Source organism: Solanum dulcamara, chromosome 7 (genome assembly GCF_947179165.1).
Source record: "Solanum dulcamara chromosome 7, daSolDulc1.2, whole genome shotgun sequence".
Lineage (NCBI taxonomy): Eukaryota > Viridiplantae > Streptophyta > Magnoliopsida > Solanales > Solanaceae > Solanum > Solanum dulcamara.
The window spans coordinates 5,390,446-5,404,745 of NC_077243.1; the positions used below are offsets into that span (position 1 = coordinate 5,390,446).

At 31.1% G+C, this 14,300-nt stretch overlaps 1 protein-coding gene and 1 long non-coding RNA gene across 2 annotated transcripts; both read right to left on the minus strand.

The window, feature by feature from the left end:
* Positions 1-690: 690 nt before the first annotated feature.
* Positions 691-2,934, minus strand: LOC129896500 (uncharacterized). The gene is made up of 2 exons (XR_008767983.1): positions 2,252-2,934; positions 691-1,121 (listed from the first exon to the last, which is right to left on the minus strand). It is a non-coding gene; the product is annotated as an uncharacterized LOC129896500 (long non-coding RNA).
* LOC129896499 (uncharacterized) lies at positions 1,325-2,188 on the minus strand. The gene has a single exon (XM_055972419.1). The coding sequence runs from the start codon at positions 2,164-2,166 to the stop codon at positions 1,564-1,566; it is 603 nt and encodes a 200-aa protein (XP_055828394.1). The 5' UTR covers positions 2,167-2,188; the 3' UTR covers positions 1,325-1,563.
* Positions 2,935-14,300: the final 11,366 nt, after the last annotated feature.

The window sequence follows — 14,300 nt, forward strand, 5'->3', positions numbered from 1 at the left end:
AATAGTTATTTATAAAATTTCTCCTTTATAATTAAACTTTATTATTCTTGGCCACGTGAGGAATGAAAGGCGTGATGTTACATAAGGGATAATAGTTGCAAAACGATTGGTTTTTGGGCTGAAGCCCAAATTATAGATACATATACAAATGAATGGGTAATATGGGCTGTTGAATGAAATATGTACTTATGAAGTATGGGTCCATTTTGGGACACCACTGTGATGAAATACAAAGTGTGTATTTTTTCTGTAAAGTAGTTAAGCATTTATTTGATATTGAACGATGAAAGAATCATTACGCCTTCGAATTTTTATTTATTTACAAAAAGACTGTTTACATGTCTTTATCTCCTCACATGCACTACTCTTAACGTTTATATGTAAATATTTCTTCTTACCGTATTTACACTCTAACATCTTCAAACCCTCACATTATATTTACTGTTCATATTTTATTTTATTTTGAAAACTTCAAGCTCTAAAGGTGGAAAAAGATGGTGCGAATTAGTTGTAATTTTAAATAGTGTCGATGAATATTTAAGTAATAATGAGGAACAATGTATGAAGCTGTCAGTAAAGCATTATAATTTATAATATTGAGGAGCCTAGCATTTCTTGTACCACCTCCATCAAACACGCCCAACCATCCACGTGCTTTACTCAAAACCCCAAATTTTTAATAAATTTCAATGCCAAAAAATCAACTACCATTTCGAATAGCAGTTGAAATAATCAATTTTTAGTCTCTATTTAATTTTAGACTTGCCCAACGCTGCCTGACCCCACGATGCTCCTTTTGTACATCATTTTCACAAAAAAAAGTCTCAACACTATTATGAATAACCCTTTAATTTCTTTTCTCTTTTTCATTCTGGCAAGTCATCAAACATTTGGAATCTTCACTCTTTACTCTTCAGTGGTAAATTTCATTTTTTCAATCACTTTTGTAAGGGGCCACCCCTATCCTTTTTACAAGTAAATTGCAATTGCAATATTTACTCTTTAAGGGTTATTCAATTTGTTTTTGGTCCATCTGTACTTTTTGCTTCGAGTCATAGATCAATTCGCCAAGAGGCCACTGTCACGATCCGCAGGACAGAATCCAAAAGAAATAATCAAACCTGTAAAAAAAAAAACGCCAAGTACAATATGTTAGCATCAATAGTTGTTGTGATTGGCACACACCAAAAAAAGAACAAACAACCAACTAACCAAAAATAAACCTTCTATAATGTAAATTAATGGAACCAATTTAAGTTCTAATTGAGTATGCAAGAAAATAAATTACAATTTGCACGAACAAGAAAAAAAAAACTGAGATTAATTTTGACGGATGTTCAGTTAATTGTAAATCTTTAGATTATACTGTGATATATTGAAAGCTGTATATGACATGCTGCAGTACTCAAAAAAAAACCAAAAAATACAAAATTTTTGGGGTTTGGGAGTTTTCGCCTGAAAACTACAAAAAAAGGCATAAGGCCTTTCCCGAGTCATCCCCTGCTGACTCAGTGAGTTGATGCTTAATCACGAACTGTACATAAAAAGCGATTCACAAAACCCTCATGAATTTTCGGCCTTGGACATGACGGAGAGCCGGCTAGGTCGCGGCTGAAAATCGTCTCTTCGCCTGAGATGATGAGAAGATGGACGGATCAAAGCGGCAAGCGCTCTCTTAACCAGTTCACCTTCTACAGTTCCAATCCGAACAAGTGAGTTTGTCATGGCCGATCTACGCATATTCAGGTGATAGCTTGATCGATAAGAGGAGTTGGAATGACTCCGATTTTGGCTCATATTCTTGTGAAGACTGCAACGGAATGAGCCTGGATGCGTTGTCGGCGAACACATGCATGTTTTCTTCTGATTAGACGGCAACGGCCTACTGTTCTGCTTTTGTTGATGAGGGTAAACTGAAATCGAACGGCCGGCAGAGGCGGAAAACCTTACATTCGGCGATGGGGAGACAGATCGGCGAAGATTCACCCGGGTTGGGGATGTGGATCGGGTCATGAAATCGGAATCCCTGTTGGAGAAACTGGAAAAACTAGGTGAAGTTGAAGACATTGAGTACGAGCAGAACCGACCCGAAGGTGAAGTGGATCGTTGAAAATGGTGATGAAAACTTGAACCATGAGGTTTGTTTCTAGAAGACGAAGCCTCCATTGTTGTTCAAAGGAATTTTGATATATATATATATTAAAAAGAAAAAGAAAAAAAGACAGTAATTTTCTGAATTTAGAAGAAATACCTTGGAAGTGCCGTTTTGCTCTCTATTTCGGCAAACCTAAAGAATAACAAAGGCGACGATTATATAGGAAAACGGATGCGATGGCAAGGTGGTAATTTGATGAGATTCAAGGGACAGTGAGGTAAGCCGGCGCAGGGTGAATATGTTGGGGGGAGTTGTGGGGACTAGGGTTTTCCAATGGGTCAAACGGTAAATCACCCAAAAAGCTATGGGCTATGGGCTTCTTCGATGGCAACGCTCACGTGGAAAAGAAAAAAAAAAGCAGTGATGATAACGCGCTATTTTAATATAGGGGGTTTAATGTGTATCGTGTGGTGCACGATACAACAATTGGAGGTGGATTTTGGAAAAGAAAGTTGGGCGCCGAATCTGGGGCCATTTGTCTGTAAGATTTAAAATGTGATTGACACGTACCCCTATGCCTTTGTTGCTGTCCCCAAATCAATGGAGGGAACTACAAGAATAATCCAACTATTTGTCTTGAATTCTAGACTGACCATACTGTCCCTTATGTCGGGCAGCTATTTACTCTTTAAAGCCCATGGTGTTGAGGGGTTTCTTGGGAATAATCACGGGGAAATGCTATCCAGGTGTCCGTATTTCAGTTTTTAATTGTTAACTTAGATAATAAATGTATACTTGTTATTGCCAAAAAAATCTTATTTATACATGTAAATCGAATAATAGGGCTATAATGGATACAATGAATTGTCTTGTTTTGAAAAGTTTACGTTTCTTATTTGTTTATTTACTTTGTTTACAAATATTGATTCACAAACTATGAGGCGTATGGGTGGCAAAATGGGTCAAATATATGAGTATTCCCTCGATTAATCCATTTTAAATTGAGTTAGTTATCCACTTCTTTAAAAGTGAGTCAAACATGGATCAACTCATATTATTCATCATAAAATATGAATAGCCCATGGTTATCCACCAATTGCACTCTCCTTAATATATATATATATATATAAATCAACCTCTCATCTAACTTTTCATCCTAACTCAAGTTTCGAATATCGATTTTAGTTACATATCCGAGATCCGACTCCTGATTCTCAATTTTCGACCTAGATTCAAGACTCAATTTACTGATCGATTCGGGGTCAGATTTCGATTTGGGTGTCGAATTTCGAGTCAGAATTCGAGATCGAATTAGGTGGTGGGTTTGGATCCTGAATTATGTTTCTAGGTGGGGTTCCGAGTCAATGTCGGACTTGTGTTTCGGGCCAATAATTGAGGTCGGATCCCAGATTAGGTGGCAGATTTGTATCCCAATTGGTCGTTAGGGTGGGGTGTCGCGGTCAAAAGTTGAGTTTGGAATTGGATGTTGCGATCAAGTTTCAATTTGAAAGTGAGGTCGGATCCTGATTTGAAAGTTGGGTCCTAAATCGGGTATCGGGGTTGAATCTTAATTTGAATGTCGGGTTCCGAGTTTGTAGTCGATGTCAGGTCATGGATCGGGTCTCGGAGGTGGATTCTTAATTGATAATCAAGGTTGTATCTCGATTCGGATGTTGGTGTCGTTCCCTAGTTCGGGTGTTAGGGTTGGATTCCAAATCGATCGTCAGAGTCGTGTTTCGATTTGCGTGTCAGGATCGGATCCTAGAGAAATATTTTTCAAAACTTTCCTAAACCTCCTCACCTGAAACGAGTATAGACCTGGGATCCAACTTTCAACATCGTCTCTCGATCTTGATTTGAAATCCAAAATTTGACCTCGTGACCTCTATCAAAATTTTTAATAAAAACATAAAAATATTTTTCTTCATACCAGACACACCTCCTAAAAGGAGAAAGGAATGAGAAAAAAACTTTTAATGAAAATACGTATTTCTGTACATAATAAGAAGCAATGGATAATATGGTAATATACATATCCATATTATTCATTGAATTTACCTATTTTTATCCATATTAAATATGAATCGAGTCCGATATTTTATCTATTTTTACTTGACTCATTTTTGATCGACCAATATTTAACTCAACCCGATCGTTTGCCACCCCAAGAGGTCCCATACATAATGTGATTCATGAGCCCAAAAAGACATTACATTTTAAAATCAAGCAATACTCACGAGCAAACAAAACTTGAAGTAAAAAAGTTATTTGATTTTTGTTATTTAAATCAAGCAATACAAGTTACCAAAAAAAAAAAAACTTGAACTATAAAAAAGTTGATGAAATATAAAAGTTGAATGTGATGTGGTTAGGCACCAAATGATAATAAAAAAGAAAGAATCTGTGGTGGTTGAAGAGCGGTACCGTTGAGCAAACGGTTGGATTATTTTGGGTGATTTATAAGAATGATTTTAGATGTGAATGCTTCAAAATAATTCGTTTTTAAGATAATTAAATAAATGTAGTTTTCTAATTTAATTCTTTTCAGATAAAAAAAATAATGCCGGCCTACATGACAAATGTTATGTGCTCTATGGATTTATTGACTGAAAGTGCCAAAGTCATGAAGTATGAAATTTTCTTCCTGGCTTTCATTAAACGTAAGGTCCCGTGTACCTTTTATACTCTTCGAATCCATATTAAATGAATTATTGAGATTATATCATATTTTTTTAAAAAAAAAAATTAGAATATGAATAATTAGATTTTTTTTGAATTTTGAATAATTCACTTATTTTAGAGTATGAAAAAATCTCAGTAATTCATTTAATATGAACTAGAGAGATTAATTAAACTTTCTTTTTGTGCTTTTCGTTTTCTTAATAGTATATATATATATAACAACAACAACCACCTAGTGAAATTTCACAACGTGGGATCTGGAGAGGGTAAAGGGCCCGATCCACAAGGGTCTATTGTACGTAGTCTTACCTTGCATTTCTGTCAGAGGTTGTTTTCAAGGCATGAACTCGTGACCTCCTGATCACATGGCAGTAACTTTATCAGTTACTCCAAGGCTCCCCTTCAAAGAATGATAAGTTACTTATTAAAAAAAACAAAAAAAAACATAGATCATTTCTCACTGAATACCTCTCTTTTTTCTACTAGTGCACCTATGTTATAAAAAATTTAAATCCGCCTCTATATTATATTCAAATAAATTAATGATTACGCTAAGAAAACTGTTGAAATGTTTATATATAAATAAGTTATATTAATAGATTAGTTGTTTTTTCATAATATTGTTGGATATATTAAATTAAATATTAATGAAAATATCATGATTTAAATTAAAAATACTAATTTTGATGGAGTTTTTGAGATGATTAAGTAGATACTAGAATACTCATGAAAGATGAAGCAAACCTCACTACCAAACTATGAAATATCAAACAAAAGGCCAATGTTAGCATTTTTTTTTTTAAAAAAAAAAGAGAGGGAGGGATGGAGGGCTATAAGGAACTAGAAGTTGAAAACATACTATCTATTAGTTGTTAAGTTTATTAAACAGAATAACATTATGTGTCATCTTCTCACTTCTCATGATAGTAAGTACTAAAGATGGCATATTTTATGAAATTCAATATGATCATTAGAGTGGATGTCAAATGAACGAATTGATAATTTGAATCGATTGAAATGAACTCATAAAGTAATAAATAAATGGACTAAATTTAAATGAATTGTGTAATTAGTCATGTTTTTATGAATTAATTTTATCTTTTCTAATCATCACAAATATTTGAAGGAAAACAAATCCGATCCATATGTAGACTTTCTAGTGAATTAAAAGGTTGTAAACCAAAAGAGAAAGAAAAAAAAAAGAGTTTGAAAGAATATGCTAAAAGGAAATGCAATTCCTTCTCCCAAAAATTTTGAGCCGTGTAATTTATTAAAGATATGAAAATTTTCATTTAGTCAAACTTTCCAAAATAAAATACTAAAATGTATGTCAACACCTCTCAAGCTCATTTAAAGGGTAAGTGTTTCTAAAAGATGTTGTTGGACAATTATTTTAAAATTGAAAGTAACGACGGTTGATTTTGGATTGGAATTCAGCTAGCAAAAGTCAAACGAAAATGCTTATAAAAAAATACGAAGCAATTAAAAGGTTTTTTTGTTCCAAATTTTTATTACTATCAAAAACTAGCAAGCAAGTATTGTTATTCCAATTTGTTTTTCATTTAAACTATTTCATATGAAATATTAAGTAGAAATCAAAAGCAAACGTCAAAAATCTTATTAGGTGAACTTTTCGAAGGTAAACATCCACGGTGTTGGTGATACATTGATATGCGTTACCATCAGTAGCGGAGCTAGAATTTTCAATATATGGGTTCAAAATCTGAAAAAATAGACACACGAACTAGCTGAAAGGGGTTTGACATCCACTATTTATACACAAAAAATTATTTTAACTATGTATAATGGGTTCAAGCCTTGGAACAACCTCTGACAGAAATGCAAGATAAGGCTGCGTACAATAGACCCTTGTGGTCGAGCCTTTTCCCGGACCCTGCGCATAGCGGGAGCTTTAGTGCACCGGGCTGCCTTTATAAATAATATAATTTTTCATCAAAGGGGGTTCAGATGAACCCCCTAGCCACCACGTGGCTCCGCCCCTAATTACCACGTGTCATATTCATAATAAATAAATTTAAAATCGTAACAAATAACTTTAAAATCAGTATATAAGATTCAAAATATTTTTTATTTTCTTTAATTCTATGAAAGTTATATTTAAAAAAAAACCATAAATTGGTATACGGAGAGAATTCTATTTATTTATTATTCTTTCGAGCACTTCTTTATTTGATATGTTGTTCTTACATGTGTAATTCTTGTGGCATGATGTACTCTTATCTTATTACAAAACTGTTATGTTGGGTAGTTTTGATCCTTTTTAATTGGTTAATGAGTCCACTAATTGATGCTTCCAAGTTATCCTTCGTTGTGATTTTCTTGTATTGGGTCCAATTCCTTTATTATGATTTCATAAACGATGTCGAAATTATTTAAAAAATTATTATTTTTTATAGATATTTTAATTGAATCAATAAGAAAAAATAGTAATATTTTCACATGAAAAAATTATGAAGTTTCTTAAAAAATTATGAAGTTTCTTAGTATTTCGATGAAAATTTATTTCTCATTATGCATTTCTCCAATGAATTAATTCGATAAAAAAAATAGTAATGATTTCACATGAAAAAATTATAAAGTTTCTCAGTATTTTGATGATAATCTATTTTTTATTATGTGTTTCTCCAATGAATTAATTCAATAAAAGATGAATAAGAAATATTTTTCTCAAGAATCGATGCGTGAGAAAAACTCCGTTTCTAATATTGCATTGCATTATTCAACGCATTTGTGTTCTCATTTTCTCATTCAAGAAACAATTATAAGATGGACTTATCTTGCATAGATTTCCGTGTAATTTAATCTATATTATTGCTTGCTTAAAAAAAATTAGATTTTCAATTCTACTAATTATGAGTAGTTGCTTTTAAATAATCTAATCATATAAATGTTGACCCCTTAATCAGTAACTTAGAATAACAATAAAATTTCCTGTCAATAACATTTGATAGTGAGATTTCAAGCTTAAATTTTAAATATTCTATTTTATTTTTCGACCTTCTTTACTAAATTTATTAATCTCAATATTAAAAATTCTAAATCCATCAAATTGTTACCATCCCCCGTCTAAGGTGAGCTGGAATCTTAGTCTGGGTGCGATCTTGCATCTTGACCAAAGCCGCTCCTATTGAGTTGTACTTAGGTTCATAATGTATTGTATTGTATTGTTTTGTGTTTAATTATATTGTATTGTATTTTTTTAACGAATATAATATTTGGATAGATTGTATCGTTCTCCATCATTACATAATGTCACACATCTATGATTCGAATGATAAAACTTACAGAAAAAGTTAGGTATAAGATAGAATTACTATGAAAAGGTAGGGTAAAAAATGAAATATAATTATTAAATAATAAATAAAGATAAAATAAGAAAAAAATATTAAGATAACGACGTGAACACACCAAATCGATCGTTACATAAAATAGATTTTTTTCGTTGTTATCTAAAGATGAATTTAAACGATACGATACAATAAAATTTAAGTAACAATCAAAACAAACATTATATTTAAAATAACAATATAATACAATACAATACAATGGGTAACAACCATTCAAACAAGGTGTAAATAGACTTTGACCACCACGTGCAGGCGGAGCTAGTAAGGATTGGAGGTTCATTCAAACTCTGTTTAGCAAAACTATATATTGTTAATATATTTAAAATTATTGTTTATATATATATAATAGATATTGAAGCTATTTATATGTTATTTTTTTATATTTTGAATTCCATGACAAAAATTTTGACTCCGTCATGTGTCATCTTTTGAGACACCCAACTAGCCACTGATCACGTTTCATCTTTTGATATACTCAACTATCAAATTTGTATTTAGACTAATACAATCTTGACGTGTAGAATTTAAACCCAATATTGCTATAGTGTTTGCAGGATATAGTTAAATAATTTCATAATTTGGATAAGAAGTTGCTGTCAGTTGATACTTTTTTCTCTTTAACTTTAAATAAAAACTTCCAAATCTTTTCCTAAATTATCCTGATCAATATTGGCTCTTTGTTTGTGGGGTACAATATAAAGTGCTTATATAGTATATTTTTATATATAAATAAATATATTTAGGCTTATCCAAATATTTTTCTTTATTATGTGGGGTTTGATTTCAAGCACTACCACTGTGTAACTTACATTCAATTTTTTCCTTGAATTTAGGCTTTTATAAGTGTAGGGGACACAATACTAGCTAGAATTGGACATTTTTGTTTAGTAAATGCTCAAATATGGGGGACCTAATAGTGACCACCCATGTCCTCTATTCCTGACAGCTTCAGAATTTATTTTATTTACTATACCATGCATAAACAAAGTCCAAAATAATTAAAGTGTTTTACTAGTAGCATTATAATTAAAAAAGAATTTTGAGATAATAATATAGCAGTAATGAAATTTATTTTAAAAGGCTAGAAAATATTTTCTTTTTCATTTCTTTGTTTTTTGATATATTTTTGGGAAAACTACATAAATTGAACCCATTAATGAAACTATTTATTTAAATTAGACTCAACCGAAATTATTTATCATTAATGGACCTACGACCTAAATTATTTAGAAAAAATTATCCTTTTACACATATTCTAATACCATATTTACTTGTATTTCTTATTATACCAAAAAATATCCAAAATCCCTCTTTTTCCTTTAACTCTCTCTCCCTCACTGATACATCACTCTTCCTCCCTAAATCCTCGCCTAAATTCGCTCCTATTCATCAGTTTTTGAGATTTTGAATTTCTGAGTACATCTGTTACTCAATTTCAAGGTTCTAATTAAGGTATATTTAAGTTTTTCCTTATCTGGAATCTCACTTCATCTTCATTACTTCATCTTCATTCAATCTGATTTCTCCTAAAATTTGTATTATTTGATTTCTTCTGTAAATCTTTGAAAAATCTTCTAAAATTGCTATCATTTGCTTTCTTCTGTAAATCTTTCTGTTTTTAATTCATATCTTCAATGATACATATGGAATCCGTTCATGGTCTCACACAATTGAATAAAAATCAAGAAATTCTTGTTTCATCTGGTTCTGATTCATCTTGGGAAGGTTACGGCGAGGTTACATCCAAACATCGTAACGATCCAGCAGTGATAAATAAGCTACGTGAGAAATTGAAGTCGAAAGCTCCAGTTAAACATGCACCCAAAGAACTAGACAACAAAATTGAAGGGATTACAACACGCCCTAATCTCCCAAAGGTATGGGTTCAATTAAGTTTTTTTTTAATGCCGTTTTTATGAAGATTTTTTTATTCTGATACATATTGTTTATGTATCAGATTCTCATGTATCAAGCGTTAACGCTTCTGATACATAGTGTTTTTTTAAATTATCACAGGATATACATAACTGATGAAGCAACAAACTACAAAAAATAAACTTCACATATATGTATCAGAACTCATGTATCAAATACAGATCTGATATATCAGAACTGATGTATCAGTATATAATTATCACAGGATGTACCTAAATGACGAAGCAACAAACTGCATGAATCAAGCTTCACATATATGTATCAGTACTTATGTATCAACTACACAATTGATGTATCAAAACTGATGTATCAGTATATAATTAACACAGGTTATACCTAAATGATGAAGCAACAAACTGTAATAATTAAACTTCACATATTTGTATCAGTACTCATGTATCAATTACACAACTAATGTATCTATACTGATGTATCAGTATATAATTAGAACATGTTATACCTAACTGATTAATCAACAACCTGCAAGAAATAAACTTCACATATATGTATCAGAACTTATGTATCAACTGTCGAACTGATGTATCAGTATTTAATTAGCACATGTTATACCTAACTGATGAATTAACAACCCGCAGAAAATAAATTTCACATATATATATTAGAACGTATGTATCAACTACGTAACTGATGTATCAGAATTGATGTATCAATATTTAAATAGCACAGGTTATACCTAACTGATGTATTAAAAAACTGCAAGAAATAACCTTTATACATATGTATCACAACTGATGTATCAACTACAGATCTGATGTATCAGAATTGATGTATCAGTATTTAATTAGCACAGTTTATACATAACTGATGTATCAAAAACCAGCAGGAAATAAAATTCACATATATATATATCAGAACTTATGTATCAACTATAGAACTGATGTATCAGAACTGATGTATCAGTATTTAATTAGCACAGGTTATACCTAACTGATGTATCAAAAAATGCAGGAAATAAACTTCACACATATGTATCACAACTAATGTATCAACTACAGATCTGATGTATCAGAATTGATGTATCAGTCTTTAATTAACACAGTTTATACATAACTGATGTATCAAAAAACTGCAGGAAATAAACTTCACACATATGTATCACAACTGATGTATCAACTACAAAACTGATGTATCAGAAATGATGTATCAGTATATAATTAGCACAAGTTATATTCATATCGATTAATTGATGAAACTCGAAGTTTGGTTTGAATTGATGCTCTGTTTTTTTTCTTGGAGACGATGCTCTGTTTTTTGGCTTGAAACTTCATGTACATAACTGTTGCCTTTTTAAACCAATTAATCTCATTAATTAGATCGGTAATTGATTTAAAGAGCCAATCATACCTTATCTCAATCTACTATCCATAAATAGCTGATGTGCATTAACTATTCTACGGCTAAAGTTGATGTATCAGATACATAACTTATGTATCAGCAAAATTTTAAAAAAAGTCGAAATCGACTTTTGTTTGAATTGATGCTCTATTTTTTTCCTTAGAGACGATGCTCTGTTTTTTGGCTTGAATCTTCATGTACATAACTTTTGCTTTTTTTAACCAATGAATCTCATTAATTAGATCAGTAATTCATTTAAAGAACCAATCATACCTTATCTCAATCTACTATCCATAAATAGCTGATGTGCATTAACTATTCTATGGCTAAAGTTGATGTATCAGATATATAACTTATGTATCAATAAAATTGAAAAAAATATTGAAATCGACTTTGGTTTGAATTGATGCACTGTTTTTTGGCTTGAATCTTCATTTACACAATCGTTATTTTTTTTAACCAATTAATCTCATTAATTAGATCAGTAATTGATTTAAAGAATCAATCATATCTTATATTAAGATACAATCCATAAATAGATGATCTGCATTAACTATTCTACAGCTAAAGTTGATGTATCAGATACATAACTAATGTATCAGCAAAACTAAAAAAAGGGGAAATCGGGTAATTTTGGTACGATGAGGGATGTATAGTAATTAGACTTTTCTATTATGGGATTTAGGTAAAGTTTACAATTATTTACGCATGTACTCAATTTTTTCTTTTCTTATTTAGCGCATGACATCAACACGACGTCAGCATCACAATTATGAATTAATTATCTGTGATACTTCGTCGGTATATTGATATCATATTGGTATCATATAAGACTGAGCTTAATCCTTTGTGATACCCCGTCAGTACATTGATACCCTATCAATATCATATATGATTGAACTATTTTTTTAAGAAATAAATAAGAAACAATTCAGAGAAAATTATGAAAGTAACAATCTTATTTATTAAACTCTAAATTAGTAGAAATTATATATTTTTTCTCTTTTTTTGCAAATAAAAAATTATATCTAACTTATGATTCTTTTTTTAACTATTTTTAAATTTAAAATATTGAATAATTGAAACATATATCAATGATATCATGATAGTATGTAGACATACCGTAATTGTATCATAGATGATTAAGTAATCTCATCGAAGAACTGAAACAAAGCTCAATGAAAACATTGCTCAGTTACTCTTTGATACCACCAGAGTATGTTATACTTTGATGGTATTAAGGAAAAAGAAGCAATCATTCAATGAAAACACTGCTTAATAACATACCACCAGAGTATGTTATATCAGCGTATATTCATATACTGTAATGATATCAGAAAGGAAAAAAGGATGGGCGCTGATGTGAACATAACGTTAGTGCGCGAGTTTAAAATAAAAATGAGTATGAGAGTAATGAAGCATTTAAGAATAGATATTTTACTTTTTTTGGGTATAATTTTTTTTTTCTATATTCTTTTCCTTGTAATGAATGCGAGAGGCCCACATATTTGCTTTCTTCTCACATGCTGGTTCCTCTTCGGCCCATGGTTTTTACCTTTTCGTGTGCTTAGTAGTTAGGAGGTCCTAATCGCCTTATTACCTTTTAATTATTTTTTTGCATCTTATTTGTATAGGTAATTGGTACACCTAAAAACAAAAGGCAATTTGATGAAAAACCCAATGCAATCTCACGAACCCAAGAGAAGGGACTTACAAGGTAAAAAACTAAAATCTCACTATCAAAGTGGAAGTTAAGATAATCAGCTAATTAGTATACTATTAATTAAGATTCACCATTGAAGAGAATGTTTAATCGAATCGTCTCATTGAAAAGTTATGCTTGAGTTAATAAGTTTCTATTATAGTTGTAAAAATGATTTAAAATTTATTTCAGATTATATATTCGAATTTTAAGTGTATCATTCTTGTTATTTTTTATTATTTTTTTTTAAAAAAAACATCTTGCTCTAACGTTCTTTAGGCTAATTAATAATAAAGTGCATGATGAGGAATGGTTTGAACAAGTTCACCTTTGACAAATTGAAAGAGACATCGGATTTGTGTGGACATAGATGTGCCTATGAACTTTGTGAATGAGGCCGGATGGCTGGTCGGGGAACAAAGACATGTTCTCCCACCTATTAGTCACTTTTATGAGGTTGTCTTGGATGTCGGTACCTCTCTAATTAATTTTAGTACTACTATCAAAGGCGTATAACGGGAGCTTTAGTGCACCAGACTGCTCTTTTTTATCAAAGGCGTATTCAGAATTTCGAGAGTATGGATGCACTATTATAAAAATATGGATATAAGATATAAATTTGATCCATTCGACTCTTAGGTTCTTAACATTGCATTATTAAGAACAGATAAATCTAAGATAAAAATTTGATCCATTTGACTTTTAGGTTCTTAACACTGAACCTGTTACAGTGCTAAAAAATATTAGTAATATTCAATGTGACACACTTAAAATTTTTGAAAAATTAAAACAAAAAACAAAAGAAAAACTAATTGAAACACCAAAAGTGTTAGGAGAGGTGTTACTACACTTTAGAAAGAGAAAAACACAAGATAGATGTAAGATTTAAATTTATAACATCACTTAGAGCGGTGCACCCAATCATCATCACGTTAGATGATACTTTGAACGTGGGTTCATACATCTATATTTAAATATTTTTAAAAAAATATAACACTAATATATATGATTTAGGAAGGGGAGCATGGGTTCACGTGAACCCACGGACCCCCTTAGATACGCTCCTAACTATTATCTCCTTTAGCTCCTAAATTAATAAATATATATATAATACATGACACAAATCTGTGAGCTCAAATAAAAATTTATAATCGTAAATCAT

What these genes read in the sequence shown, in the direction of transcription:
- LOC129896499 (XM_055972419.1), bottom strand. Translation starts at nt 2,166, where the DNA reads ATGGAGGCTTCGTCTTCTAGAAACAAACCTCATGGTTCAAGTTTTCAT.